The 25123-nt window shown below is 40.9% G+C and overlaps 1 protein-coding gene across 7 annotated transcripts in view; it reads left to right on the top strand.

Annotated features, from left to right (window-relative positions):
* Nucleotides 1-25123, top strand: part of diaph2 (diaphanous-related formin 2) — a 378450-nt gene that overhangs the window by 302337 nt on the left and 50990 nt on the right. For 5 of the 7 annotated variants that reach the window (XM_085363442.1, XM_085363427.1, XM_085363433.1 and 2 more), the window contains 3 exons: nucleotides 5602-5737; nucleotides 21078-21170; nucleotides 22986-23051. In XM_085363442.1, the coding sequence (XP_085219568.1) occupies nucleotides 5602-5737; nucleotides 21078-21170; nucleotides 22986-23051 (295 nt within the window). The remainder of the gene's footprint in view (nucleotides 1-5601; nucleotides 5738-21077; nucleotides 21171-22985; nucleotides 23052-25123) is intronic. The other 2 variants (XM_085363423.1, XM_085363437.1) reach the window with 2 other exon arrangements.

The raw sequence follows: 25123 nt of genomic DNA, 5'->3' as shown, positions 1-25123 counted from the left end.
ACAAAAACCTCCCATGCTCAATAGAAATATCATTTGCCCACCAGCAAACTCAGTAAAAATATACCGGCTGCTGTTTTTGCTTTATGTGTTGCAACATTTGAATTTGAAAAGTCTCTGCTCAATTAAATGAGAAATTTGCCACACCTTGACTAAAATTCGATTTGCACTTAGATTTGCTGTGTGTCACAGGTGGTCAGGTAATATAATCCATCAATGTAATTTGCGCTGGCACTTTGCAGCCACCTTGGATCAGGTATTTCGAAGACCCACTACAATCACAGGCCACTTCATTAGTTACACCTTGCGAGTACCTGAACTGCCATCATTTTTTTGTGGCATAGATTACTAAAGGTGCTGTAAACAAACAGCATTATGTGACTCAGCTGTTCCAACACATCTCAAATATGGTCTGTTGGTTTGAGATCTGGAACCAAGTGTGGACTTGGTCTGTTGTAGCCCATCTGCTTCAAGGTTCACTATGCTCTTCATTCAGAGATGATCGTCTGCATGCCTTTGTGATAATGTGTGCTTATTTGTGTTACTGTTGCCTTCCTCTCACCTAGAAGCAGTTTGGGCCATTCTCCTCTGACCTCTGGCATCAACAAGACATTTTTACTGAAAAAACTGCTGCTCACTGGATATTTTCTCTTTTCTGTACTACTCTCTGTACGGTCTAGAGGGGGTTGTGTGTAAGAAAATCCCAGAAGATCATCAGTTTCTGAAATAGTCAGCCCAGCCTGTCTTGTACCAAGAGCCTTGCCACATTCAAAGTCACTTTTTCAAAATAATCTTTCTTCCAGATTGAGATCCTCACTTTGAAATTAAGCAGATTGTCTTGACCATGTCTACATGCCTAAATGCACCGAAATGCTGCCACGGGATTGGTTAATTAGATATTTGGGTTAACAAGCGGTTGAACAGGTGTGCCGTATGGAGTGGCCTTTGTGTATATAAATGATTGGAGTGTGAGCCCCAGGACTAATTTCTGTGGTATCAGGGGCATTAAAAAATCAAGGTTAAAGAAAAACAAACAAAAAATAAAGCATTAACAGACTGGGGACTTGCAACAAGGTAACATTCAGGTTATGGATATAGTAAGATAGAAAAGTCATTACTCGTTTTGTATACAGTGTTGTAGTGTAACACGCATCAGTAACACAGAGGTTAATGAATCTTATATATTGTTTAGCTCATTAAGTAACAGAACGATGTCTTTTTTTTATTTAAATTTTTAAAAAATGTAATAAATAATTAACCTCTTGTGCGACTAATTATAGTAATGAGCATCACCTAGAGACCAATGCCATGGCCAAAAATAAACATTTTCATGGTTACTTCAAATTATATTGTTACTTGTACTTTGATCTTGAGCGGTCGAAAGTGCTTTGGAGACCAACTGCAACGCATGTGCTTTCATAACTTAGTCTCAGAATTTATAAACAATATCTAAGCATTTCAAGAGGAACCCGAATTCTTGCCTTACGTGTTATATGGGTTTAAATCAGGTTGTCTGTATGAGGTGTGTTTTTGTTAAGCAGATCTCATGATGATGATGGTTTCCCCTTCTGTGTCTTCCTACGATACAGAGCTGCCAAGAAAATGAGACTTGATACAATCAGTCACTGCCAGTGGCAAAATTGGGGTGGCCAAAGAGAATGGTAGAGCGAACACTATGAGTGAACACATATTTGGTGCTATGGTAATTAGTCGTGCTGTTTGATTAGAGCAACATGATTATGTTGCATAATCATGTTTACAGTCAGAATTAGTTGTTTGTTTAAAATAAGTTTTGCCGACAGGATTTTTTATGCAATCTGCATAATTTACAGCAACTAATGCTGTAAGTGTCGAGCATTACAGTGACAGTATCCCCAAAATGAATCTTGTCAGCGGACGGTGACAAACATTTTGAACTCAAATAATCTCTTATTTGAGCAAAAAGTTAAGTGTTTTACTAAATATATACTGTTAAGGTTCAAAATTGAGGAAGGAGAGTACAAACCACCCATGGTCCAGAAGCTCTTGGTCAAACAATGATTTTTAATGAACACACGTGTGGGAAGACACTCTGTACGCAGACAGCAAGTAGTCTTCAACTTAATCAAAGCATGAACAGATATTTTATACCATCAGGGCTTGATTTACTGACGCCCCTTCATGCGTCACAGACAGGATATATACACATACGTCAATATCAAAACAACCATGACTTTTAACACAGAACATCATCTTCTATTTTCATGGCCGATTCCTCCGGTCAACCTTTCAGTTCCTCTTTCTTGCCGAGAAGACAAGGACGGTTCCTCTTTTACCGAGACACTTTCACCGTTACAATCCAGACATGACTAATCTCTCTCTCCTCTAAATAAATCTAACTCGTGTGTGTGTCACGACCTCACATGCTCTCTGTGTCACCTCTTCACCTGTTGCACTTCTGACCTTTCACCAGACCAGAGGCTCACTGAGACTATGTGTATGTCTTCTACTAAATAAATGTTTTAACCAAGAACCTCTACTAAAACCTTAATATGAAATGACCTGATATATAAGTGTTTTGTAAGCATGTATTGCAATTCCTTCTATGTTCTAGTTTTCCCTCAGCATGTATCACCTGAACAGTCACGTCAGTGAAGCTTAAGACCTTTAAAGAACCTGAACATCAACTCAAATAAGCACAGATATGCATTGTGTACACAATAGTTATAACTGCATCTGAAATACAAAATTAACATCATCATAAACATCTTAAGGCCATCTTAAAGCTATCTGTTACATTGTCAAAGCAATGATCGTCTTAGCCTGCTGCTCAAAATAACTTCCTGCTTTCACTTCTGCAAACTCTCTGCAACTTCCTGTCAGCCTGCCACTTAGTCTTTCTGAAAGACACACACTGTTCAACCTCTGAATGCAATATCCATGCTGCAGATTATATTTATTATTTAACAATAGCAGTAAAATAATTTCCCTGCTCCACAATACCCATGCACTGCTTTACTAACTCCAAATAGCAACATAGTGTTCGGACTAGTTTGTGTATCTGTTTCATTTGCACAGCTTGAATGCGATGATGATAAAATATTGGTTGAAATGTGAGTGTTTACAAATCTTTTTCAGCCACAGAAAGATAATTTAACTTGGTCCATTTTCAAAATGCAGTTAATACTAACACTCTCCCCTATTTTTTTAAATTACTTTCTTTTATTCTATTACGACTTCATTATTACAACACCCCTTTACCCCTCTTTTTCCCTCTATCTCTCTCTTGCTCTGTCTCATTGCCCTTGTCATCTAACAAGGAGACAGTGACAATGAGGGCTTGTGTCCTTGGACATGGAGAAAGGCTCTGCTATTGACTGGCATGATGAGCTGCTTTTTCCTTGTTCCTTTCCCACAATCCCCATAATCCCCCTGTCTTAGCTGCCAACACGACACACACATCAGGACCACAGGGGCATTAGATGGGGGGCCTACTGTCGCCACTTATTATATCAGTGCACAGACAGGGCCATGCCTTCACTTACGGATGCACACACACATGCATGAGGGCAACACCACAATAAGCAGGAGGGCAAAAATGGCTTTCACCATAGGCACATATGCATGTATATGTATAGATACAGCATAACCGTTCCCACGTGCACACCCACCTACAATGGGTCCTGTGCAGGGCTGCACCTAGAGCTGGGCGATAGAACGATAACGATATGTATCGCGATATAACTTTTACTCGATAGAGAAATTAAGCTATCGCGATAGACCTCGCCGCTCTTGTCCTCTTAAAAAAAAATTAAAAAAAAAAAAAAAGGTCAGCCGATCCAAATTCAGTAGCGCAGAGCCGAACCAATCACAGCCGCAGCGTCACGTCGCGTGACTTGTTACGTACAGCACAAGTGCCAAGCCGCACGTGTGTTTGTTTGGGAAGCAGCCAGCGGGTAATGGAGGAAATGAGTGTGCCGACTAGAAAAATCAACCGAGCGTGACCGAAGAGAAAACAGATGATGGTTCCAATGCCGGAGAGATTGTCGAACGGAAGAGCCATAGAAGTTCCGTAGTGTGAAGGTATTTCGGCTATTTCAAGTCTGACAAAAAACAGAGTAGCGTGCACTGTAAATTGTGCCGAAAGCAAGTCTGGAAATACAATAAACTGGTGCATGCGTCACACTGTGCGCCACGTTATTGTTTCGGTGAAATGAATTTCTACAAGACTGTTACTGTTAATTCTACTCTCTGCAGTGTTTAAATGCTTACATATACACACAGTTACTGTCCCTCCACACATACGACTCGGTTCTGCTTCTATGCCCCAGCTTTGTTTACTTTTTCCCACCGAGGCTTCTAGACTTCTGATTGGCCAACATTTCTGCACGGTTAGGAATCTAGCGCCACCCGCTGCTTTGGCATGTTCATAGCAGCGTTTTCCTTCATTTCTGCCTTTATGTGTGGACGGGATTATTTTTCAAAACGAAAACGGAAAATCTCCGTTTTCAAAAATACCCATGTACGTGTGGACGTAGCCTCAGTCTCTGACTGGAAGCGCTGATTCGTCATTCGGCTTTTGTCAGACTAAAGTAACTGTTAAAACTGTTTGAAAAGCTCAGCTATACAACAAGGAGAGATTGAGAATTTCCTTTTAGTTCTCAGTTTATTTGATATTGACAAAAGTTAGTCAGTTTTGTCTGTTCTTCTGTAAAACAAACTAAGATTTATTTTTAGAATTAATACTTTATTTCTAAGTGGAATTGACAATTTAGTCTGTTTCATTTGTTCTATTTTGAAACTTAAACGCTTTAGTGGCTGCCTTTTGTGTAGTTTGCAATATTTGCCTTTATTTAGCTGAAAAAGTCTCATGTTCCTTAAGTACATCTACCCTGTTGAACTTATTATGGGAAATAAATATTTAAAAACAAGCTGCTGATTATTTCACATTTTACTTGTGAGCAACGGCACATTTAAATCTTACAAATATAGTTATTTGGCTTATATCGTGATAGATATCATTATCGCCTGAAATGAAAAAAACATATCGTGATATGAAAAAATCTCATATCGCCCAGCTCTAGCTGCACCACAGACCTGAAATGAGACAACTTTTTCTTCAAAGGTCACTTGGTTGCATCTTATTCTCTGTTGGCACAAGAACAAACTGACACATTTGTAAAGGCTGAATACGTACTGTTGATTATCTCTCTTTCTCTGCCTCCTGACATTTCAGCTGGCCATGAAGTAGGCCAAAGATTTTATCTTTTTCCCTCCTCAGAGACCATCACATTTCTGCTACACTTTTTAATGTTGCGGCATGTCCATACAACCATATTGATGTCTTTTTCATAACAAATGAGCTTGTGATAAGAAAACTTTGTAAGTCTTGCAGTTGAATGTTTGTGGCCCCACACATAAAGCATGATATGCTGTTTTGTTTTTGTTTTGTTTTCCCAGCAGTTTATCTGTAACTATCAAACTTTCCTCTGAGTAGAATTTCCTAATGACATGCTGCTGCTTCTGAACACTATACAGTAGTGAATATGCTTAAAAAAGTGGCTGTGGCAGGAGCCAAATTCTGATTTTATCTGTGTTTGTGTCTCTGTGCGTGTGTCTCATCAGGAAGCAGTGAAGGAGAACCACAAGAAAAGGGAGATGGAGGAGAAGATCAAGAGAGCCAAGCTGGCGAAGGAGAAGGCAGAGCGTGAGAAGCAGGAGCGCCAGCAGAAGAAGAAGCAGCTGATTGACATGAACAAAGGTATGCCACTTCTCCCCATGCCGCCAACCGAGCCGGAGATAGGAGAACTCGGAGGACGAGAACAGGAGGATGGAAGGGGATTTCATGGAAATCTGCTTCACATAGATTTGAACTGAAGGAAGAGGATAGTGTGTAGGAGGAGCAGAACTTATCTTTCTTAGCTATGAAGGAATTCTATATTTACTTTGATACCTAGCACAACGTTTCCAAACAAAACAGAGGTTATGTTTACACGTTACGTCAAGTTTCGTCCATGTATGTAGAAAGACATATTTTTTCATAAAGGACACACATGTATAATGTTATACATATTTTACATAGTGTATATCGTTCAGTTTTGTTACCAGCTTCCATCGGGATACGAAAGAACTTGCAAGGAAATATTTGTGGGCATGTAAAGATTGAAAGCTGTGCACGACATATAGAAAAGGCAAAAGCTTGTTCTCCAGAAGGCACGTCCAATATGATTGTGGTCATTTTATTAGTCCATTGGCCCATTTATCCATTGGTCTTGTCGAAGCAATGGGCTGTTTTCAGGCGGCATGTTACATTTAATGTTGCAAATAGCTAGAATTAGACTGTGTCCTCAAGCAATGCCAGTAAGCCGTGTATTGATCAATGAAAGTCACAGTTGTTCACACATGAAAAATAATAGTGACAGAGCTGGGTGCCTGTGTGTAGTTATGCCAATGACACTGAGAAGATATTTCAAGCCTGGAGGGGCTTTGTGAGCAGTCAGTGTGTTCTTTTCTTCTTCATTTTTTTCTTCTTTTCTTGCACAAATTGACTGGGATTTTCACAATTTACCAACTTCTAAATGTCAGCACCAGGCAGAGACCTCTCTGTAGCTCAGCCATATTGGGAAATGTGACAAGACAGTTCTCAGTATGCCACAAACTCTCCAAGATAATTGATGCATGCTGCATTTTCTTTTTCCTAAGCAGTGACCTCTCTGAAAGCCTCACTTTTAATAATCCAACATGTCTGAGCTGAGGGAGCCTGTCTACCCCTCTCTCTCATTCTGGCTAACCAGATGGAGAAGGATAGAGAAGTAGGTATGATATTAAATATTTCTGCCAGAGCAGATTTTGATCTCAGTTTCTGAATGCCATAATATGACTCGTATGAATAAAACATAAGGATGACATGGGCAACGTTGCCTGCGGCCTTGGAGATAGTGGGGATTGTGCACCAGCAGCACCAGCACCTAGCTCGTTGGACTCTTGCGATAACAATGACCTTTGAAATTATGAAATATGCACTTTAAAATTCAAGTTGTATCAAGCCCGAGCTGTATTTTTTTTTTTTTTTTTTTTTTTTTTTTTTTTGACATTGATGTAGCAGCAGTGCCATAATTTTAATAAAATACCAAGAAAACAGTTCCTTTTAATCGATAACACAGTACAATTAGCAGTGGCAGGAAGTATGCGTTTTTTCCCACATTCAAACAATTCATTTTGTAGTACAAATCAAGTAGCAACACTTTTTCATAGTAGCACAATGATTTGTTGTTTTTCACTGCAATTCATGTACAGTTTCTAAATATATGTTTTCATTTAAAATGTAAAAATAAGCCAACACACAGTGCAACAATACATTTCAATTGTTTTTTTTTTTTTTCGTTTTTTTTTGGCCTGTCCCGTTTGGCTCTTTTGCCATCAGAATTGTTGTCTAAAGGCAAAGAAAGATGCCCAACGGATTTACTTTACCAAACTGACCATCCCAGCCTTGCCGTAATGGTCCATTTGATTCACCTTTTATTGTTTATTTTATTTTCACTTACTGAATACGGGACAGACTTGACTGGGTGAAAGAAGGGGAGAAAGAAAGAGGGAAAGAGAAACAGCTGAGAAGAGGGACGGGGGAGAAGGGCAAAAGACAAAAACCAACAGAACGGGCAGAGAAAAAAAAAATGCATATATCAATCACCTGGATCACCTGCTGAGAAAGAAAAAAGAAAGCAAGCAGAAGAGAACAAGAGTAATAGAATAAACAACATCACAATGATATATGGGAATATGACAGTGAATACTAAATGTTAAACATTATTGTGCAGCACATAAGATCAACAGAACACAGTGTGCTTTGAGGTAGGAGCCAAAAAGGGTGTAGTTTGTGGGTGTGATCACCCGTGTGTACACCTGTGAGCATGGACGCGCTTGTTTTTTGTTTTTTTAAAAGGTTCCTTCATGTAATAATCTGCTAGAGGGTGTGGGGGGGCCACAGCCCCGTCCTCCAGGGCGTGAAGCAGGTGTGGAGGAGATCAAAACTCCAGACATCCAGAGGCCCCCAGAACACAAGAGACCAAGGAAGACCAACAGAGGGGCAGCTGCGCCACTGTCCCGGAAAGAGCTGAGGAGAGTCCCAGATGAGGGCTCACTCAGCAGCCGCGGAGCAGAAGCCAGGGGGAGTTGCAGTGACGCGCCCGTGAGCTCCGCCGGCAGCCAGCTGCGCCTGAGTGACCGAGCCCCAGGCCGAGAGGCCGGGGGCACCCCACCTCCGAAGTGGCCCGAGCGAGCCCCAGGCTCCAGGCCCCGATAAGCGGCCGCCAAGGAGTGAGCCGGTGTGTACCTGGACGCCCATCCCCGGACACAAAGAACCACCAATGCACCGATGTCTGAGGGGGTCCGCCACTGGCAGGGGAAGTGGTGGTAGGGGGAGATAGGCCTCCAAACCTTGGAGGGCCTGAGGTGTCCCCAGAGAGGTGGCGTCTGATACCCAACCTGACATATAGACACAGACATACAGGCACACACAGATACAAACATCCATTCCCACCCTCATGCTCTCATATGCACTTACTTCACACTCAACCAACGTGGAGACAGACATAAAGAGACGTTGTACACACGATCACACTCCCCAAGCGTACTCTACAAACCGGGTCTAGGTGCCCCCGCCCCTGGAGGGGGGAACTGCACCCAGACCCAGGTGGTGTTTCCCTTTTCCCTGCGGTGGGGGGAGGCAGACCGCCCCGACTCCGCAGCAGCAGGAAGGCTCCACACTCCAGACCGCAGTCGGACGGCCAACTCCTCCTCCTAGTCCTAGCCCCCCTGCTCCAGCAGGTCGCAGAGAACGGGGGTGAGAGAAGACTCCGAACCTCCCTCCACCCGCTCATTGTAGTGTAGATGCATGTGTGTTCTAAGGTGCATTTAAAACCCAGGAGGGCTTGGAGCTACCTGCCAGAGAGCAGCAGGTAAGCGCATGGTCCCTCCTGCTAGCCCTCAATGTCTACGTGTATTTAAAATTGAGAGGTGGGCAACGATGCCAGGGGTGGGGTGTACACCCTGATGGATTTTCACAATTTACCAACTTCTAAATGTCAGCACCAGGCAGAGACCTCTCTGTAGCTCAGCCATATTGGGAAATGTGACAAGACAGTTCTCAGTATGCCACAAACTCTCCAAGATAATTGATGCATGCTGCATTTTCTTTTTCCTAAGAAGTGACCTCTCTGAAAGCCTCTGTCATGGCTCGGCTGTGTGGCAGGCAGGAGGAGGACCCAAAATGCAAAACTCACACACACGGGGATGAACTCAAAAAGCAGCTTTATTGCTGACAAAAGATAATGGGAGATACAAAACTAAACTGGGAAAAACTAACGTAAAGCTCACCAGGAAACACGGGGGAATCACACACAGCATGAGGGAGAACACGACGCCGAACAGAGGGAGACTCAGACAGAAATACACAGAGGGTAAACGAGGAAAGTGGGCACACACGGGGAACACAGGTGACACTGATAATCATAACGAGACAGGGCGGGGTGAACTGAACATGACATGTAGAGGCACAGAGGTTCCGGCAGGAGGAGAGAGAGCACGGGGAAAACACAGACATAACGGGCTGGGGAAACATGAAACAACCACAAAGGGAGACGAGGGCTCATCAATACATAGAGGGCACACAGGGGGGAGAGAGCCATGAAGGGAAAACACTTAGGGAACAACACAACAGGGCAACTCAGAAGACATGGCCTAAATAAGGAACGAAATACAAAAATACAAAGAACTAAGAATACTGGGCCCACATGGCCCAGGACCATGACAGCCTCACTTTTAATAATCCAACATGTCTGAGCTGAGGGAGCCTGTCTACCCCTCTCTCTCATTCTGGCTAACCAGATGGAGAAGGATAGAGAAGTAGGTATGATATTAAATATTTCTGCCAGAGCAGATTTTGATCTCAGTTTCTGAATGCCATAATATGACTCGTATGAATAAAACATAAGGATGACATGGGCAACGTTGCCTGCGGCCTTGGAGATAGTGGGGATTGTGCACCAGCAGCACCAGCACCTAGCTCGTTGGACTCTTGCGATAACAATGACCTTTGAAATTATGAAATATGCACTTTAAAATTCAAGTTGTATCAAGCCCGAGCTGTATTTTTTTCTTATGAGAAGGTTCTTACCTACACGGGCTTTAAATGTTCATATTTTTGAGTACTAACTTCTGCCTATGTGGAATGTAATCAGAGGAAGATCGATCAAATGCAGAGATTTTTAAATGTACTCTGTGAATGAGAATCTGAACTTCAGCCAGAAGCAGGTTGGAGGTTACAGCAGCTTGGTGGTTTGTGCTTCTGTTTTCTCTTAGCTTCCCTTTAAGCTGTGTGGTTTGAACACACATTGCAGGATATTTGGTGCTTTCACGTCTTACTTTTTCCCTCCATTTCTCTCCAGTTAACAGCTTTGGCTTAAGATTCTTGGCTTTCTTCTCCAATCCTGTTCTACAATTCTACATGTGCTACCGAATTAGTTATTTTCACATCACTATTTCAGCCTGAGCGTCAGCAATGTTTCCAGAGATGGATCGTTTAATACCTTTAATACACCTTTAATTAATTATGTCTGAAAATAATTTAGTGTTTTCGAAGGTTGAAAGGCTAGAATTATAATAGTCGTGTCTTTATTGTATACTAAATTTGTTTGTAGGCTAAATATATAGATGGAAGGGAGAGAGAGAGAGACAATGAGATCAAATATAAATAAATTTAGATTGCAAATCCATTAACATAAGCAGCTAGAGTAAACATATGGCTGTTGTATTATGAGAATTATGCTCAGGTCATTGTCTTATCTGTTTTATGGATTTACAGATTTTCTCATTTTATTGCTTAAGAGAGTCTTTGATGGATCATAGTATTCAGTTTAATGCCATTTCAAGAGGCTATTTTTGAGAAGGGATAGATTTGATGTCATTTCACAAATTGCAACCTAATCCTCTTCGCTTGCAAATGATTAAGAACGAAATACATATTTAATGGGAGTTTAATTCATTTAGCTTGTGCCAGGATGGCACCAGGGTGGGGGAGGGTTGACGGACAAATGCAGTAGGACAATCATTTTCCCCCCCGAAAAATCCCATTTCCTAGTTGATAAAACTTGCAATTATGCTCTCTCTACGTTCAGTGACACACACACTTCGTCAACAAGCGTGATTGATAGATGAGACAAGCGCTGAACACGTTTTCTTTGTGAAGTATTAGAAATCCTAACGTAGGAAATTGCTTATGAAATCATTACCCAGTCACCCCATTTGTTTTAATTTGCTCTAAGTGGATTTCCATATTCTCTTCAACTGACCAGATGTTCAACATTTACTAAATCACTTTACTTCACTGGAAATAACTGTTGAACACTGTAGAATAAATCCAAACTAATGGTTCTGTCTAAAACACGAGAAGATGGCTCAGCGCAGCAGGATATTTTTTATTGCAGCATATGAAACAATGTCACAAACAGCATGCTGAGTGTGTCAAGTGCCCAAGCATGGTAGAGCATCTGGACTTTACTTCTCTAAGGCATTTGTGAAGAGTAGCAGACCCCTTTGGCTGCTTGCTCGGCTGGCATCTCTGAGGTCAGTGCCCCCGTCTGGGGCAAGTGTCTGAACCCACATGTCAACTGTATACCCCAGTCAAATTCACTAAGCTTTGAACAGAGCCGGGAAGCACACATGCTTCTTTGAGCCCAATTCAGCTTGGCATAAGGCACATAAAAGGAAATAAACACGCAACCAGAAAAAAGTAATAAGTCAAACATTTTATTTAGTCCATGGGAAATTTGTTTTCTTTTTTTGTCTATTTTTCTCAGAAAAAGATACAAAACCAAACCTAATCTAGGTTCTGTGTAAACGTTCCCTTCGCGACGTGAACATCTAAAAATACACTGTCAACCTGAAGAATATAAAGCTTTAAAGCATACTGGTTATAACTTTCGAAGTTCACATTACCTTTTATGAGTGTACCAACTGCCTGCTAACTCAGTTGGAAACACAATGAAATGTTATCCAACTTTATTACTTTACTAATTGCGGATCTCAAAAGAAAAATATTTGAATGGAAAACTATATTTCAGTAAAATCAGTTCTTATAATTGTACTACAGGGTATTACTAAACGCAGTGGCTGCACAGATGCTGTTTTTATGATTAAGTTTTACTTGCAAAGGGATCATTGTTTTAGAGACAGAATTAGAGCCCACCCAGCGTCAGTCCATTGCAACAGCTGGCAGACACACTGACAGAATGTGGATCCATACATTTGGTCGCTCACTGGGATTTTTACAGCAGATAAATATGTTTAGGCAAAATGTTTGTGTTTGGGATGACACATAGTGTATTCACCTTCATATTTTTTCACAAAACATCTGGTTGAGGTTGACTATGAGACATTTTCTCTCAGTGTCTTTAAAAGTCCCAGAGCCAAGGTTCAAACCAACAGACATTAAGCAACATTTCCAATAATTCAAGCCCTGCTGTGTAAAATATCGTTTGTTGTTCATTTTAATGTAATTGTAATTATGTAATTATTACGTGTTCTTTATTCTACAGTTTCTATTTATCCAACCTCATTATCTTGTATATAAGGAGTATATGCAATGTATATAAGATAAATTAGCTTAGTTAGGTTAGACACAGTGTAACATTTAAACGTGCAATCAAGATGACATACATGTAACTTTACGCATACATTAGAATGTATTGGAATGTGAATCAAATTTACCCTCTTATGAACATGTTGTCACAATAGTGCTTTTTAAGTTATTTCTTCTTTTTTTTTAGCAAAGAATTTATTTTTCTGAAAAGCAAGTGTCAATTATTGTGGCATGCTAAATTAAAATTACATATTTCTCTGCAGCTGGCTGGCTGGTTGTGGCCGGCAGAGCCCTGTCAGGAATGACAGCAGTAGAGATGCAGATTGATGGTTTCGTGTGACACTGACAGCTGCCGGTAGGCCAGTGCATACTTGCTTTGCAGCCATGCCAGCCAGGTGATCATAGTCAGGGATTGACAAGCGGCAGTGGGTTGGACAGGTTGGCTGTCTAGGTATGCATGTGGCTCCACAGCACAGCAGACATGGCAAACAATATTACCAGGGGAGATAGCTTATAGAGACACGGAGGTCAAAACCCAGGGGAAAAAATATATACTTCTGAGACATATTCTCTCTTTTCCTCACCTTTGCTTAGAAAATGAAGCCAGTTTTAGAGCACTGAAACTGACCTTCTTGTTTGATATATAATATGACGAACAAGGATAGACCTTTAAGAATTCAACAGTGATATATAAAACCTGTTTTTCCACAAACAATAATATCTTCGAAAGACCAGCCATGCCTTCCTTGTCTAGTTATAGATTTGTGATTTGTGATGACTTATGAAAATGAAATCTCTTTCTACATTTGCATGTGGATGTAAGTGCAGTGTAATGCCAAACTTTGAACAAATTGTTTTTTCTTTGTCCTTGCATGTAAGCTGTCTCAATTTAGAGTGCAAAAAGTGCAAGCCATCATCTGAAACTTCTGCATATGGACCGGTGAATTCTGCTATTACCCTGAAAGACAAGAACAAGGGCACCAGGATTATCTGCTGTCATAGACCTATTCTAATAAATTACAGCATGTTAGATTGTGCTGTATCTCCAGTAAGAATCGGGGTCTGCCTCAAGGAGATGATGGCACAGAGATTATAGAGGACTGCGTTTCAGTGCTCTTGGCCCAAATAGAATAAACTGAAATATGTAGGGAAAAAAGGCATGCAAGGATTAAATACACTTTGTTGAAAAATGCCATTTTGCAAATGAAAGTAATACAATAAAATAGTCATCCACTAAATTTCCCGATTTTGATATTTCCAGTACATCTCTAAAATTAAACGTCAGCATATTAAAGTGACCCTCATGCTTTATGGGGAAGCTTTTAGTATTTCATGATAAATACCCCACTCATTAGCAATTAAAGGCAGCATGGGAATAGTTTTTATCTGTCTGCATTTTGCATCACTTTTTCAAGGTGAACTGGTGTATTTTCTGATATTCTTTAGTATTAGGAGAAATGCAAACAAAAACAAAAAGTGTGTTATTTATGTAATTTTAGGAAGCTCATCTCTAATCACTGTCATTTCTGACTTTGTTTCCTTCTGCACGGATGGAACATTCCTTCTTGCAGTATTCTCTCTCCCATTGCTTTCAGAAATATTCTTCTTCTGCTTGGTGAAATCAGCTCCGGCACAGTTGAATCTCATTAATTTGTGGGTGATTCAAGTGTCTGATCATTTCCCCTCCCAGATCTGGACCTCACCAGTCACTTTACAGTCAATCAAACCTAATTACCCTCGCTACAAAGACCGTCAAATCCATTTAGCTTCCCCAGGCAGCACCGCCTTTCACTGATGTGAACAGCCCATGTGGGGTTTGGTTCAGATGTTATCTTGATCTGGATTCCAAAACTGCATCCACTATCCAAATATGCCACTCACCAAAAATAAACACTACTCTGTGCAGGATGGATGAAATCCACAATCTTTAGAGCAGCTGAGTATTCTTCCACTGGCTATTTGGCAATGCATTAATCTTACCTGATCTTTTAACTGACCCTGGTTTTTCGCGGCGAGGTTTTTATAAACACATATGTACTTTTTTACCATTCAGGCAAGATTCCATTGATTGTACTTTACGTTAGAAACTGCCATCAGAACCTGTCATGTTGATGTAGCACCAATATTTTAGATTTCTTGTCCATGTTTCCGAAAAGCACAGTCAAAGTCGGCATTGTTCACTTGTTTATGTTTTACAGATTTGAGGTTTAAACCAAACCGCATTACACCTCCTGCATCATTGCTGCAGATAGCATTGCACAATAAAACACCATTCCCTCTCAAGGACCCAGCCTTGAGACACTAAAATGTTAAGCCGAAATCTTTGCATGGACTTTTTCACAAGCAGCTGAATGTTTGTAAAGACAATGACCTAAGAGTTATACGCACTGCGGCTTTTCACAATAGCTAAACAGCAGCTTTTTGCTGTGATAGCTGATGAGTAGACAATGACACAAGAAAAGTGTTGCATGAGGTGAAACAGAAACAGTACTGAAGATAAACTTGTCCCCACCAAGACCACAGAGTGGGATCACTTAACAGGGAAAGTTTGGTTTATAGAAGACACCATTAAAGTATGTATAGACCTTATTGTATATGGCCTGCTGCGAGGTCACTTCAAAAGATTCATGTGGGTCAGTCACTACCATAATGTTGTTAAATTAAGCAGAACCTCATTAATGGAAAAAGGGCAATAGTGGTCTTCTCTGATGTGAGGACAGGCATGGCCCTGCTGGCACCCTGACACGATGACCCCATGTGGCTCATCTAAACTGTGTCATCTTAACATCTGTCAGTGCTGGGTTGGAGCTGTTGTTTGTGTGTTGGTGTTACTGGCCAAACTAGCCAAAAGCAATGGATAGATGGTGATAGCAGTATGCTAACTTGGGTGGCCTGCAGGCAGTAGAAGCAAATGATAGCAGAGGAAACAGAGTGTGGTGATGACTATGTTGAAAGCATTTCTCTTCCCCCCTTCCCATTTCCCAGTGTCCCCTCCCTACTGTTTCTCACTCGGGGCCTAGCAGCATCCATCCAGATGGAGGGTTTATTTTTGTTTTTGTTTGTTTACTTATTCATGCATCCAGCTTTGGGGAATCGCTAGGGCTTTCGTTCCACCACAGAATGCAAATCGCCACGGCGGCTAATCCACTTTCATCTCTCCCTTGTCGACATCCAACTTCTTTGCACGTTTCCTCCAGTCTCTCGTAGTCAGGGCAGTCATCCTTTCAGTGTGTGAGATCAAGCCTGCAGTGACCAGGCCAGCCTACCATTTCTCTGTACTTTATGCATGTCAGCACAATGCACCGTTCACCTTCCACCCACCTTTAGTAACTGCGAGACGTTTTTCTGGATCTGAGTGTCTTCCTTACTTACTTTCCCCTGACCCTGGCGCCAAACAGGACCTCACAGCACAAGTTAAGTAGTAGCAAGACTGGCATTCCTTCTGGAATGGAGAGTTGTGGGAGCATCCCTAATTGAGTTAGAGAGGACATGAGTGGCTTTGCTCATTTAGTTGTTACAGTAAAACAGTCCAGACCAATCAGCAGGCAAATTTTCTTTTGTATTAGCCGGTTTACCCTTCAATTCCCATTCGTCCTCCTTTCTTTTTTCATTCTTCATTCAAGTGGAACTAGGAAGCTTGCACACACTTATTAAAGACTACGGCCATTCTGAAAAGTTTCTCAGATTATTGTGCCAAAGCTTTCGTCACGGGCAGCGATACTGCAGGGATATGGTAACAAAAAAGGGTCAAAACAAAAAGAAAGACATCTAACAGGTGCACGATTCCTCTCCTTTGGGCGTTTGTGTTCTCTGCGGCAGTAATGCTCTTTGTCTGCCCTCTGCTGTGGCAGGAGGGCAGGTGGGTGAGTAGAAGGGGTTGCTGTGCTCAAAGCTAGCTAGTTAGAGAGCAGGCAGCAGGGCAGTGAGAGGAAGGGGGTGTTGAGTAATGCAGGTGGTTGCTGGCCGAGCCTGAATTCAGGTGTGAAAATAACACAAAACCAGGTGCATGCAAGTGACACTGGAGAGATGAGATGAGATTAAAAGAAAGTGTGGTTGTTGCCTCTCCACCTGGCCATAAAGCAGAAACCCACCCCCCTCCACCGAGGCTTTTGTTTCACGGCTAATGGTCCAGGTTAATTGCACAGGTGACTTTCTGTGGGGGAACAGATGGGCTCAAATGTGTTCAAAAACAATCCCAGCAAGCAGAAAACAACTAAGAATGAGTTGTTCCTCTCCTCTTTATTCTTCCTTTCCCTTCTAATCTTGTCTACTAAAGTCATGAAGGGTGACTGCAGTGAGGTTAAACTCTCACTGTGTTCTTCTCTCACAGTGGGTTCAATTCATCAAGCACAAGGCCGGTAAGCTCTCATTAGATCTCATTACAGTGCAAATGAGCCTCAGGAATTTGCTAGTGGAAGGATAGTAGTGGATAATAGACAGCTCTCCTATGCCTTATGTTGAGAGACTTTGATTAGAGCAAAGTATTTTAAGTGAATAGAAATTTAGAGGATAGTGGAAAAAAAATACGATTGATTGAAATACATAAATAGCTTTTTTTTGTTTTTGCTGACCAACCTGTCGTACTGGTGCATACGGGATATCATAATTTGCCATTATATCAGAAATCCATACTTGAAGCCAGAAGCTTTTTAGGATTCTAAGAATTATTTGTCTCTTTCCCCTCAATGAATCATGAAGGCAGCATGTGAGCCATCAGAAATTGATTTCTCAATTGATCCACTGTGGTTTTTCTCCCCAGAAAAAAAACATGCAGGGGATGACAGAAAGCAAATTGAATTTATGAACAGGCATTGTTGACACTCCTGTGTAATTATAGCAGTGCCATGCCTTTGGTGCATGGTACATGTTTCTCTTTCTCTTTTCTGTTTCGAATAATTATGCTTCGTCACATTTTCAAGGTGACAGCTGTTCTTTTACATTGCAGTGCATATTTTGAGTGTTGTAGATGACTGATTCTAATTGGCCTAAGTTAAAAATAGATGTTTTTTTGTTTAGTTCGTGTACATTATGTAAGCTTTTTAGTTCTAATTGGTCATTGACTGACAAGTGTTCTGAAGGAGGCGTCGGTGATACATTGGATTTCTGCAAAACTTGCAAGAACCATATCTCAGTTAATTCATCATGAGCATCCACGTCTGAGTCTTTCTCCCTCTTCCTACCTTTACATTCCTCATGCTGCTTTTGTTAGTAGAACATATACTTGCTTGTGGCTATACTAATCTGCAATAAACATATTTATTTAGCTACTAAACAAATGTGAAACAGGAATTTGTATCACATGAAATGTGAGTCCAGGCTGCAGTATATGTTTTAGAAGTGATTAAAAGTAAAAAAAAAACCTAGCCACAAAGTTTTGAAGAAGGCTTTCTCACCCTCGTGTCTTGCCTTGCTCCACTAGTCCATGTCAATAATCCCACCCCACCTCTTTACTTTGGTTCCCAGTGCTGCCTTCTGTGGGTGGACTTTGACTGTGTGTTCTTCCTGATCCTTCTTAATTCTTTCATTTGTTATCTTATGCTTACATAATAGTACATAACCAAGGATACGCTTGCAGTATCTCTGCTCATCCTTTTCCTATCCCTCCCCTACCTCCCTTTACTATTATCAAAGTTAAAGTGCCCCTGGGATTGGTGAATGATACTTTTCTTACTGAAGGTACTTTTTTCTTAGTGAAATAATAATCTTACAAGTTTAGTTTTTATCCCAATCCTTCTGACACCGCATTGCTCTTTCTATCCCTCCTAATTATAAAATGTGATAGTGCTGCTTGTAAATATAAGAGCCAATCCCTAGAACTCAGTTACAGTTGGCTCAGCTTCTGGGGCCAGCTACTACCTGATATCCAGGTAAAGTGAGGTAAGCAGGATCAAAGAAAATAAATGGAAACAGTAGATCATCTCTATCTGGGAGGTAAAGTTTCATAGCTTTGGTTGTGATCTTAAAGATTTAACTCTTTAAGAAAATACCTAAAAGTGTAAAAGCTGCCACCATGTTCCACACTTCCAGAAGCTTTAATAAGATCATTAAGGACCTCGGGGCTGTCTGTTAAGGTGTCCGCATAGGTGTTTCATCACTGGAAGGGTTTGTCAATGTCTTGGGTCTTAGCCCATCTTAACCCATTTAGAAAGCAATTTCCTGTGAGCAGAGGGGATCTTTCCTCTTGAGAAAGATCTGTGGGCATAAAAGGTTAGCTTTTCTGTAATTCCACACCATGCAGTGTACCAGAGCTGCTAATGAGAAGCAGATGAATATTTGCCTTAGGTTTAACAGCTCAAAATAAGATGAGTGAATTGCAGGAATAAGGCAGAAATATCTGCTTAAGTGGCCAATGTTACAGTAAGCAATGGAGAAAGTTTGCTTTGAGGATTAGTGGAATAAGTGTAGTCAAATAATGTGCAGTTTTCTCCCCGAATAAATGCTTACTTTGTCTTTGCAGATTTGTAGAATATATACACCATGTGTATGTGTTAATAAGTTCAGACAGTCTGAAGGCTCAGTTGGGAGAAGTTCTTGGTGAGGCAAAGACCTGCTCAAGTTTAAGCTTTGGACAGCTTAGGACATAGTTAATTGAACGCTGTGAAGTAACTGGGGAGAACGCTTCCCATTTTAGTCATTTTGGTTCTTTCTGTCTGCAGTCCTCTCCCTGAACCTCCGTCTTCTAGGGCTCCAAAGTCCTGGCCATTACAAATGATGAATTGTGCTACAGTTAAGCTAGAAGTAGGACGAATTGATCAAAGTGTCAGGTGCCCCCTGTGATGTTTAGGTCTCCACGAAGAAGGCAGTGAAGAAGGAGCTGTCAAAAAGTTTCTTGTACCACAGTGGTTGTAGATAAATGTTTACCTGCCACTTAACACGTTGTGTCAGACTCACAGTGTGTCCTTACTAGCCTACATAAGAACGAGTACCTAATGATCTTGGGATTTGATATAGTTATAGAGGCTGCAAGTTGTTCAACATATTGTTCTCCAGGTCCACAGGAGATGAAACCCATGCTCCCCCTTTTTAACCGACGAGCTTGCTATCTGAGGTGTAGTGCTGCAATTTGAGATAAGCACTACTTGGCGCAGCTTTGGTTTTGTTCTGATAAAGCTGGTCTAATTAAGCTTGATTTAATCAGGATTGCTTTTAAGCACAGCACACAGTTGGAACAGATACTTTGATTTCAAAGTAGCCCTTGGGATGAACTTGAGGAAGAAAGAGAAGGAATGAGATAGAGAGTAAAATTAGTGAGTATGACTGAAGAGATGCTTTTTTAAAATTAGCATAAGACATGCTTCTATTCTTAGTTGTACTGTCTTCTTTTACTTCCATGAATGATTGCAGGTGGGATGGTTTATTGCTGAAGGACAATAACAAGAAACATGTACAGGTCTCACTCGCTTCCTCAAAGTATTTGTGTACCAATCCATGTCACTATGTTTTGTTCATAAATTCAATTTGCCTGAGTGTTGTGTACACACAAATAACGAAAGATTGATCATCCTAGGAGTTGGAAAAGTACCAGTTGTCTCCACTTATTTTTGAACATTTCCCTTCATCTGAGCGCAGTGCAGAAATAAGATGCCTGGACCCTGATGGTAAACACTGGGAAAGAGCTAGTTCACTCATATGCGCAAAAGAATTGATGACCGAGTCTTCAGCTCCACAATAACTCACCCTAATGATCCTAGTTTAAAATAATGTCTGTTCTGGACCAGAAAGATAAAAATGGTGCCCCTCTGACTCATTAGTATCAGGGCGTAAAGATAGATGACCCAGATATAGAACCTAAGCCTCTTTCTGAACCCAGTTTCCATTGAGTGGTATACTGCATGTGCACAGTATGTCCACAACTACTCATAGTCTTGGCCTTGTGGACATTTTAAGTGTCTTCTACCTGTCCCGTCAGCCATCCTGGCTGCCTCCACTCCTCTTATTTCGTGGATCCACACAACAGCTGGAATGGTGGACGAGGGGAATGTTTTTCGAAGGCCAGTCCCTGTGTCATTGACTAAACAAGACAGAGCGCTCGGGTATTGAGCGACTCCACACTAAATCTTTGTAAAGAGCACTTAGCTCCCCTGCGTTAGCCACAGAAAGAATATCTGTCAATGACCATCACTGGATGCTTTCATCCTGAGGCTCCTCTAAACTCTAAACTAAACTCTTAAGTGTATTTTCCTCCTCCCCAGCTGTTTACTGAAAAAAAGGCAGGCTTCAGTGACAGGCCTCTGTCTCAATGCTCTTGCACTTGCAGGGATTGTTTATAGCTTATTCAGGAATAAAGCACTCTTTTATTGTGATATATGGTGACCTGTAGTCAGAGAGCACCCACAACACGATGCCTAAAATTAGAGCCATATAGTGTGTCATACAAGTGTGTCTGTAGTTATTATGCACTTTACTATGATAATGTACGAGCTGTAGCATAACATTTGTGCTTTTCTTATGTGCTTTCTCCCAGAGGGAGACGAAACCGGTGTGATGGATTCCCTGATGGAGGCTCTGCAGTCAGGGGCCGCCTTCCGTGATCGGCGAAAACGGACACCACGCAACGGTAAGACAGACTGCCGACTGACAAAATACTGTATTTAGGTGCCATTGTGCACTTTTTGTTGTTTCTGTCAGTTTCACTTGTCTGCAGAAAAATACTTGTCCCTTTAAGTTGGTAATAGCTTTCTTGCAACACTGCTGTCTATCATTTAAATTAAATGTTTCTGTGAAAGTGCCGTTCATTCACCGCCTGTACCCGTGTGCGACTGTTTCAAGGATTCATTGCACAGATACGGCATTGATACATGTAGAAACATATGTACATATAAACAGGGGGCACAGAAAAAAAAGGGAGGCATGTGTCCTGGTGTAGGTCATTAGAAATTTATTGCCCCTTTCCCATTCATGAAGCACTTAACAGTAGGGCCGAGGCTGATTTAGAGAAATCCTGGTGCTAATGTATTCCATTCTGCCATGATGAATAGGCCATGCCCAGAGGAGTACCACCTAGTAGGGGCGCAAGGGTCAATTGATATGCAAGTCAGAGCTCTGCAGAAGAGTCACAGGTGCTGCTGTCTTCACACTGGCAATCATATTAGGAAAAAAGAAAGGAGAAAAAAAGACAGTTGGCTGGAGTGGATGATTGTGCTGTAGATGTTGAAGAACAGTAAAACAAGGATATATTTTAAAGGCAGACCAGAAATTGTTTTGTTTATATCTAAAAAGTACATTTTAGGTTGTTTTTCCCCAATATTTACATTTACAGACATATTTGCAAATAAACTAATATTTGGTGCATGATTTTGTAATGCTTTATGATATACTGTAATTGAATTAGAATTATCAATAGAATATTAAATATTGTTGGGTAAGTTTCGGATCATTCTTGTAATACAAAAGATGCAGTGAGTTCCTGTCGCATCTAGTCTCCCCTCAATCCAACATGCAAAGAAGCACTCTCCAGAAGGTGCATTTTTCTTCTGTACAGTCAATTGAAACCTCCTGCAGAGGTCATTAAATGAACAGTAAACACAACAGTGGCTGAAGTGCTTGAAAAAAACGTTAAAAGCAGAACAAACAGGAGAGCAGAACAGCTGGAGTTTGTTTTTAGCCTAACACGACCTGTAGCTGCACTTCCTCTTTCTTGCATGCATAGCATTACCTTTCAGATTATCATGCAGGTTAGTTGTTGGATGAGTGCTTTACTTTAGTAGTGTCTGTCAGTGGTAGATATGAGCACCTGTCCCTGCAGTGTAAAGAGATGTCAAAATTAAAGTCATCAAAGAAAACAAAAACTGGAATCTGGAAATAGAATTTATTTTTTCTCATACTAAATAGGTATAAAAATCAGTTTGCATTTCACTGGAGTAACACTCTACCTATGTGACCCAACATCTCTCTGATTGCCCATCATCACCAGTCCGTCACAGAGAGACTGTAGGAGACAGCCAAAGCACGGGGACAGCATGCTTTCTCCAGACAGAACGGCCATGGCTGAGGTTTAATTTTTTAACTACGTTTTCCACATATAACAGACTATATAACAACAAACAAACACACCCACACTTTCTTCTTGTCTCAACAGCTATAATACTGCTCATCATTCTATAAACAAAACCTCCTCCATTCTTTGCCTGTAACGTTTTCATGCTATATTTCTGTTTGGGGGTTTGTTGTGAGCTGCTGTCTGAATGTTTGGGCAGGTGTGTTAGCAAACCTAAAGGACTTTTTGCCACACTATGGGAGTTCTTCTGCCAATATCTGAAATGTGTCACTTCTGATGCATCTTTGTCTGTTTCCCTTTTTCTTCATTTTTGCCTTCTCTATCTTCTTTTTTCTTTCTTTCCTTCCCCCCCCCCCCCCCCAAACATTGTTACAGGTGATCAAAGCCCTACCAGTCCAGCCCCGTGGTGGTCGGGTGCTAATTATGGTAACAGAACTCTAGGTGTGTGTATTTAACTATCATTTTAACCCAAATACCACCTTTGCTGCACTTTTCCTGGCTGCATACCTTACACATCCTTCCTGTTAAACACTCAAGCTGAGCTGGTCTACAACATGCAGAGTCCTGTGCTGAGCATTTAACCGAGAAAAGATTGAAACTGTCAGAGTTAGAAGAGTTGCTGTCACCAAAAACATGTTTCAAAATGAAATAAAAATCACCTATAAGAGAATATCATTTGCAGTGTCACATCAAGTGCATAAAATATCGATATACAATGTTATTTATATTATTGTTATTTATACACCATTTTTGCACCAGCATAGGTACAAATATCCCTAAGAAGTACAATACCAGCCCCAGTGTTTTTGGACATGAATTGACAAAAACCTGTATTATGTATATTAGAAGTAGAGATTAGAACCAAGACTTGCAAACAAACTAATCTCAGATAAAATCGGTAATTTTTAAAAACAAATACAGAAAATATTCTGTCATTCATAAGAATGTAAAAGTTGGAGCATATTTTCTTACTAGAATTAGTATTGTGTGATAAAAGGATCACATTAAACCATGCAGGAGTAGAGTAGAAAATTGAACTGGACATTAATGATTTTAATGCTGGGTGACAGCGTGAATCTTACGCTCTGTCTTCAGAATCCATATGTAATTAAATGACTTAGCCTTGCATTAGCACCTCGATCCTTAATGCACCTCGTAAGATTAATGCAACCCCTAAACGTGGCCGCACTACTCGAAGGAAGTTGTCTCAGCACAGTTCCTGTCTTATGGAGCAGCTACAGTTGTCATCTAATTTCTGTGCTCTTCCTAAAAGCCTGTTGTCACAGCATGATAGCACTTCCTGTCTTCTAGTGATGTTGAGCCAATATTCTGATGGAGAGGTCTGTGGACCTCAGTGCTTTGGTCACTCACAAGGTTTTTGTGTATTACACCTACTTTTTCCCTGAATGTCAAGCTGATGCGCAGTAGCTCACAGTGTCCTTCTAAAGGATTCTTGCTTTTTATGCTCTGCAGGCTCCCTGTATTTTTGTTGTTATTGCTGCATGTCCAAGAACCTGATACTGTGCTTGTGGATGTATCTTAAAGGTGTCATGTTGCACTTTTTGTATGCTGGTTTGTTTGTTTTTTGTTCTTTAATCACACATATCCAACAGTTATTTTGATATAACCTCTAAGTGGACATCTAAAGAGGTGAAAAAGTTTATATATGCCAACACTTGATGTTTTTAAAGATCGTTAAACTCTTATATGGGAACAACCTAATGGTTATATTTAAGGTGTGAAAAGAACCTATTACGTAAAGTTAGGCTGGGCTCTGTGCACAACAACAGCTGTGAATGTGTTTAAACCCTGCTGTCCAGAGTGGAAGTACAGATTGGTAATACTAGAGCTCTCATATTAGCGCCACTATGTCTAATACTTCCAAGAACATTTGGTTGACAAAGGTTTTATTTGTTTCTATGTTGCATGAATTGATTTGGAATTGTTGAGTTTCTACAAGCCTGGCAGGGTCGTAGAAACCTAACCTTGTTCATTTTATTGTGAAAGCCACTTGGCCATGCCTGTGGTACTGAATAATGATGTTGTCACAAGCATGCCCCATATGAGTAATTTCTTTAAAGTATATTAGAGTCTTGTTTATGACAGAGGGTCAGAAGAAGGATGAGAGTGGCACATTGTAGCTTCATCAATGCTACTGTACAAGCATTGCTCTATAAACATAGAAGTCAGTATAAAAGCACTTGTGAAAGTATTTTCCCTGTAACTAAATGTTTTTGCTGGAGTGATGCAGTGGTTTGAAGTGGTAAAATAGTCACCTTTTTTTCGTTGATGAATGCAGAGATGTCTGCATTCAGTCTGACTTACAGTGAAAGCTTCATGAATATCATCCTTGGTCACTAAAGTGTTGCTAAAACTGACTGTGTTTGGACTTTCAAAAGCAAAGAATTTTCACTAAAACCACCACCACAACTCTTAACATCAATTATATGATTTGCCAAATTTGAAAGGAACTTCATAGTGCAGGGCTGCCCAATCCCGGTCCTCGAGAGCTA

Source organism: Diplotaxodon limnothrissa, linkage group LG2 (genome assembly GCF_057381915.1).
Source record: "Diplotaxodon limnothrissa isolate DT_005_m linkage group LG2, D_limnothrissa_male_GT1.1, whole genome shotgun sequence".
NCBI classification, from domain to species: domain Eukaryota; kingdom Metazoa; phylum Chordata; class Actinopteri; order Cichliformes; family Cichlidae; genus Diplotaxodon; species Diplotaxodon limnothrissa.
This window is presented reverse-complemented; position numbering and strand designations above follow the sequence as displayed.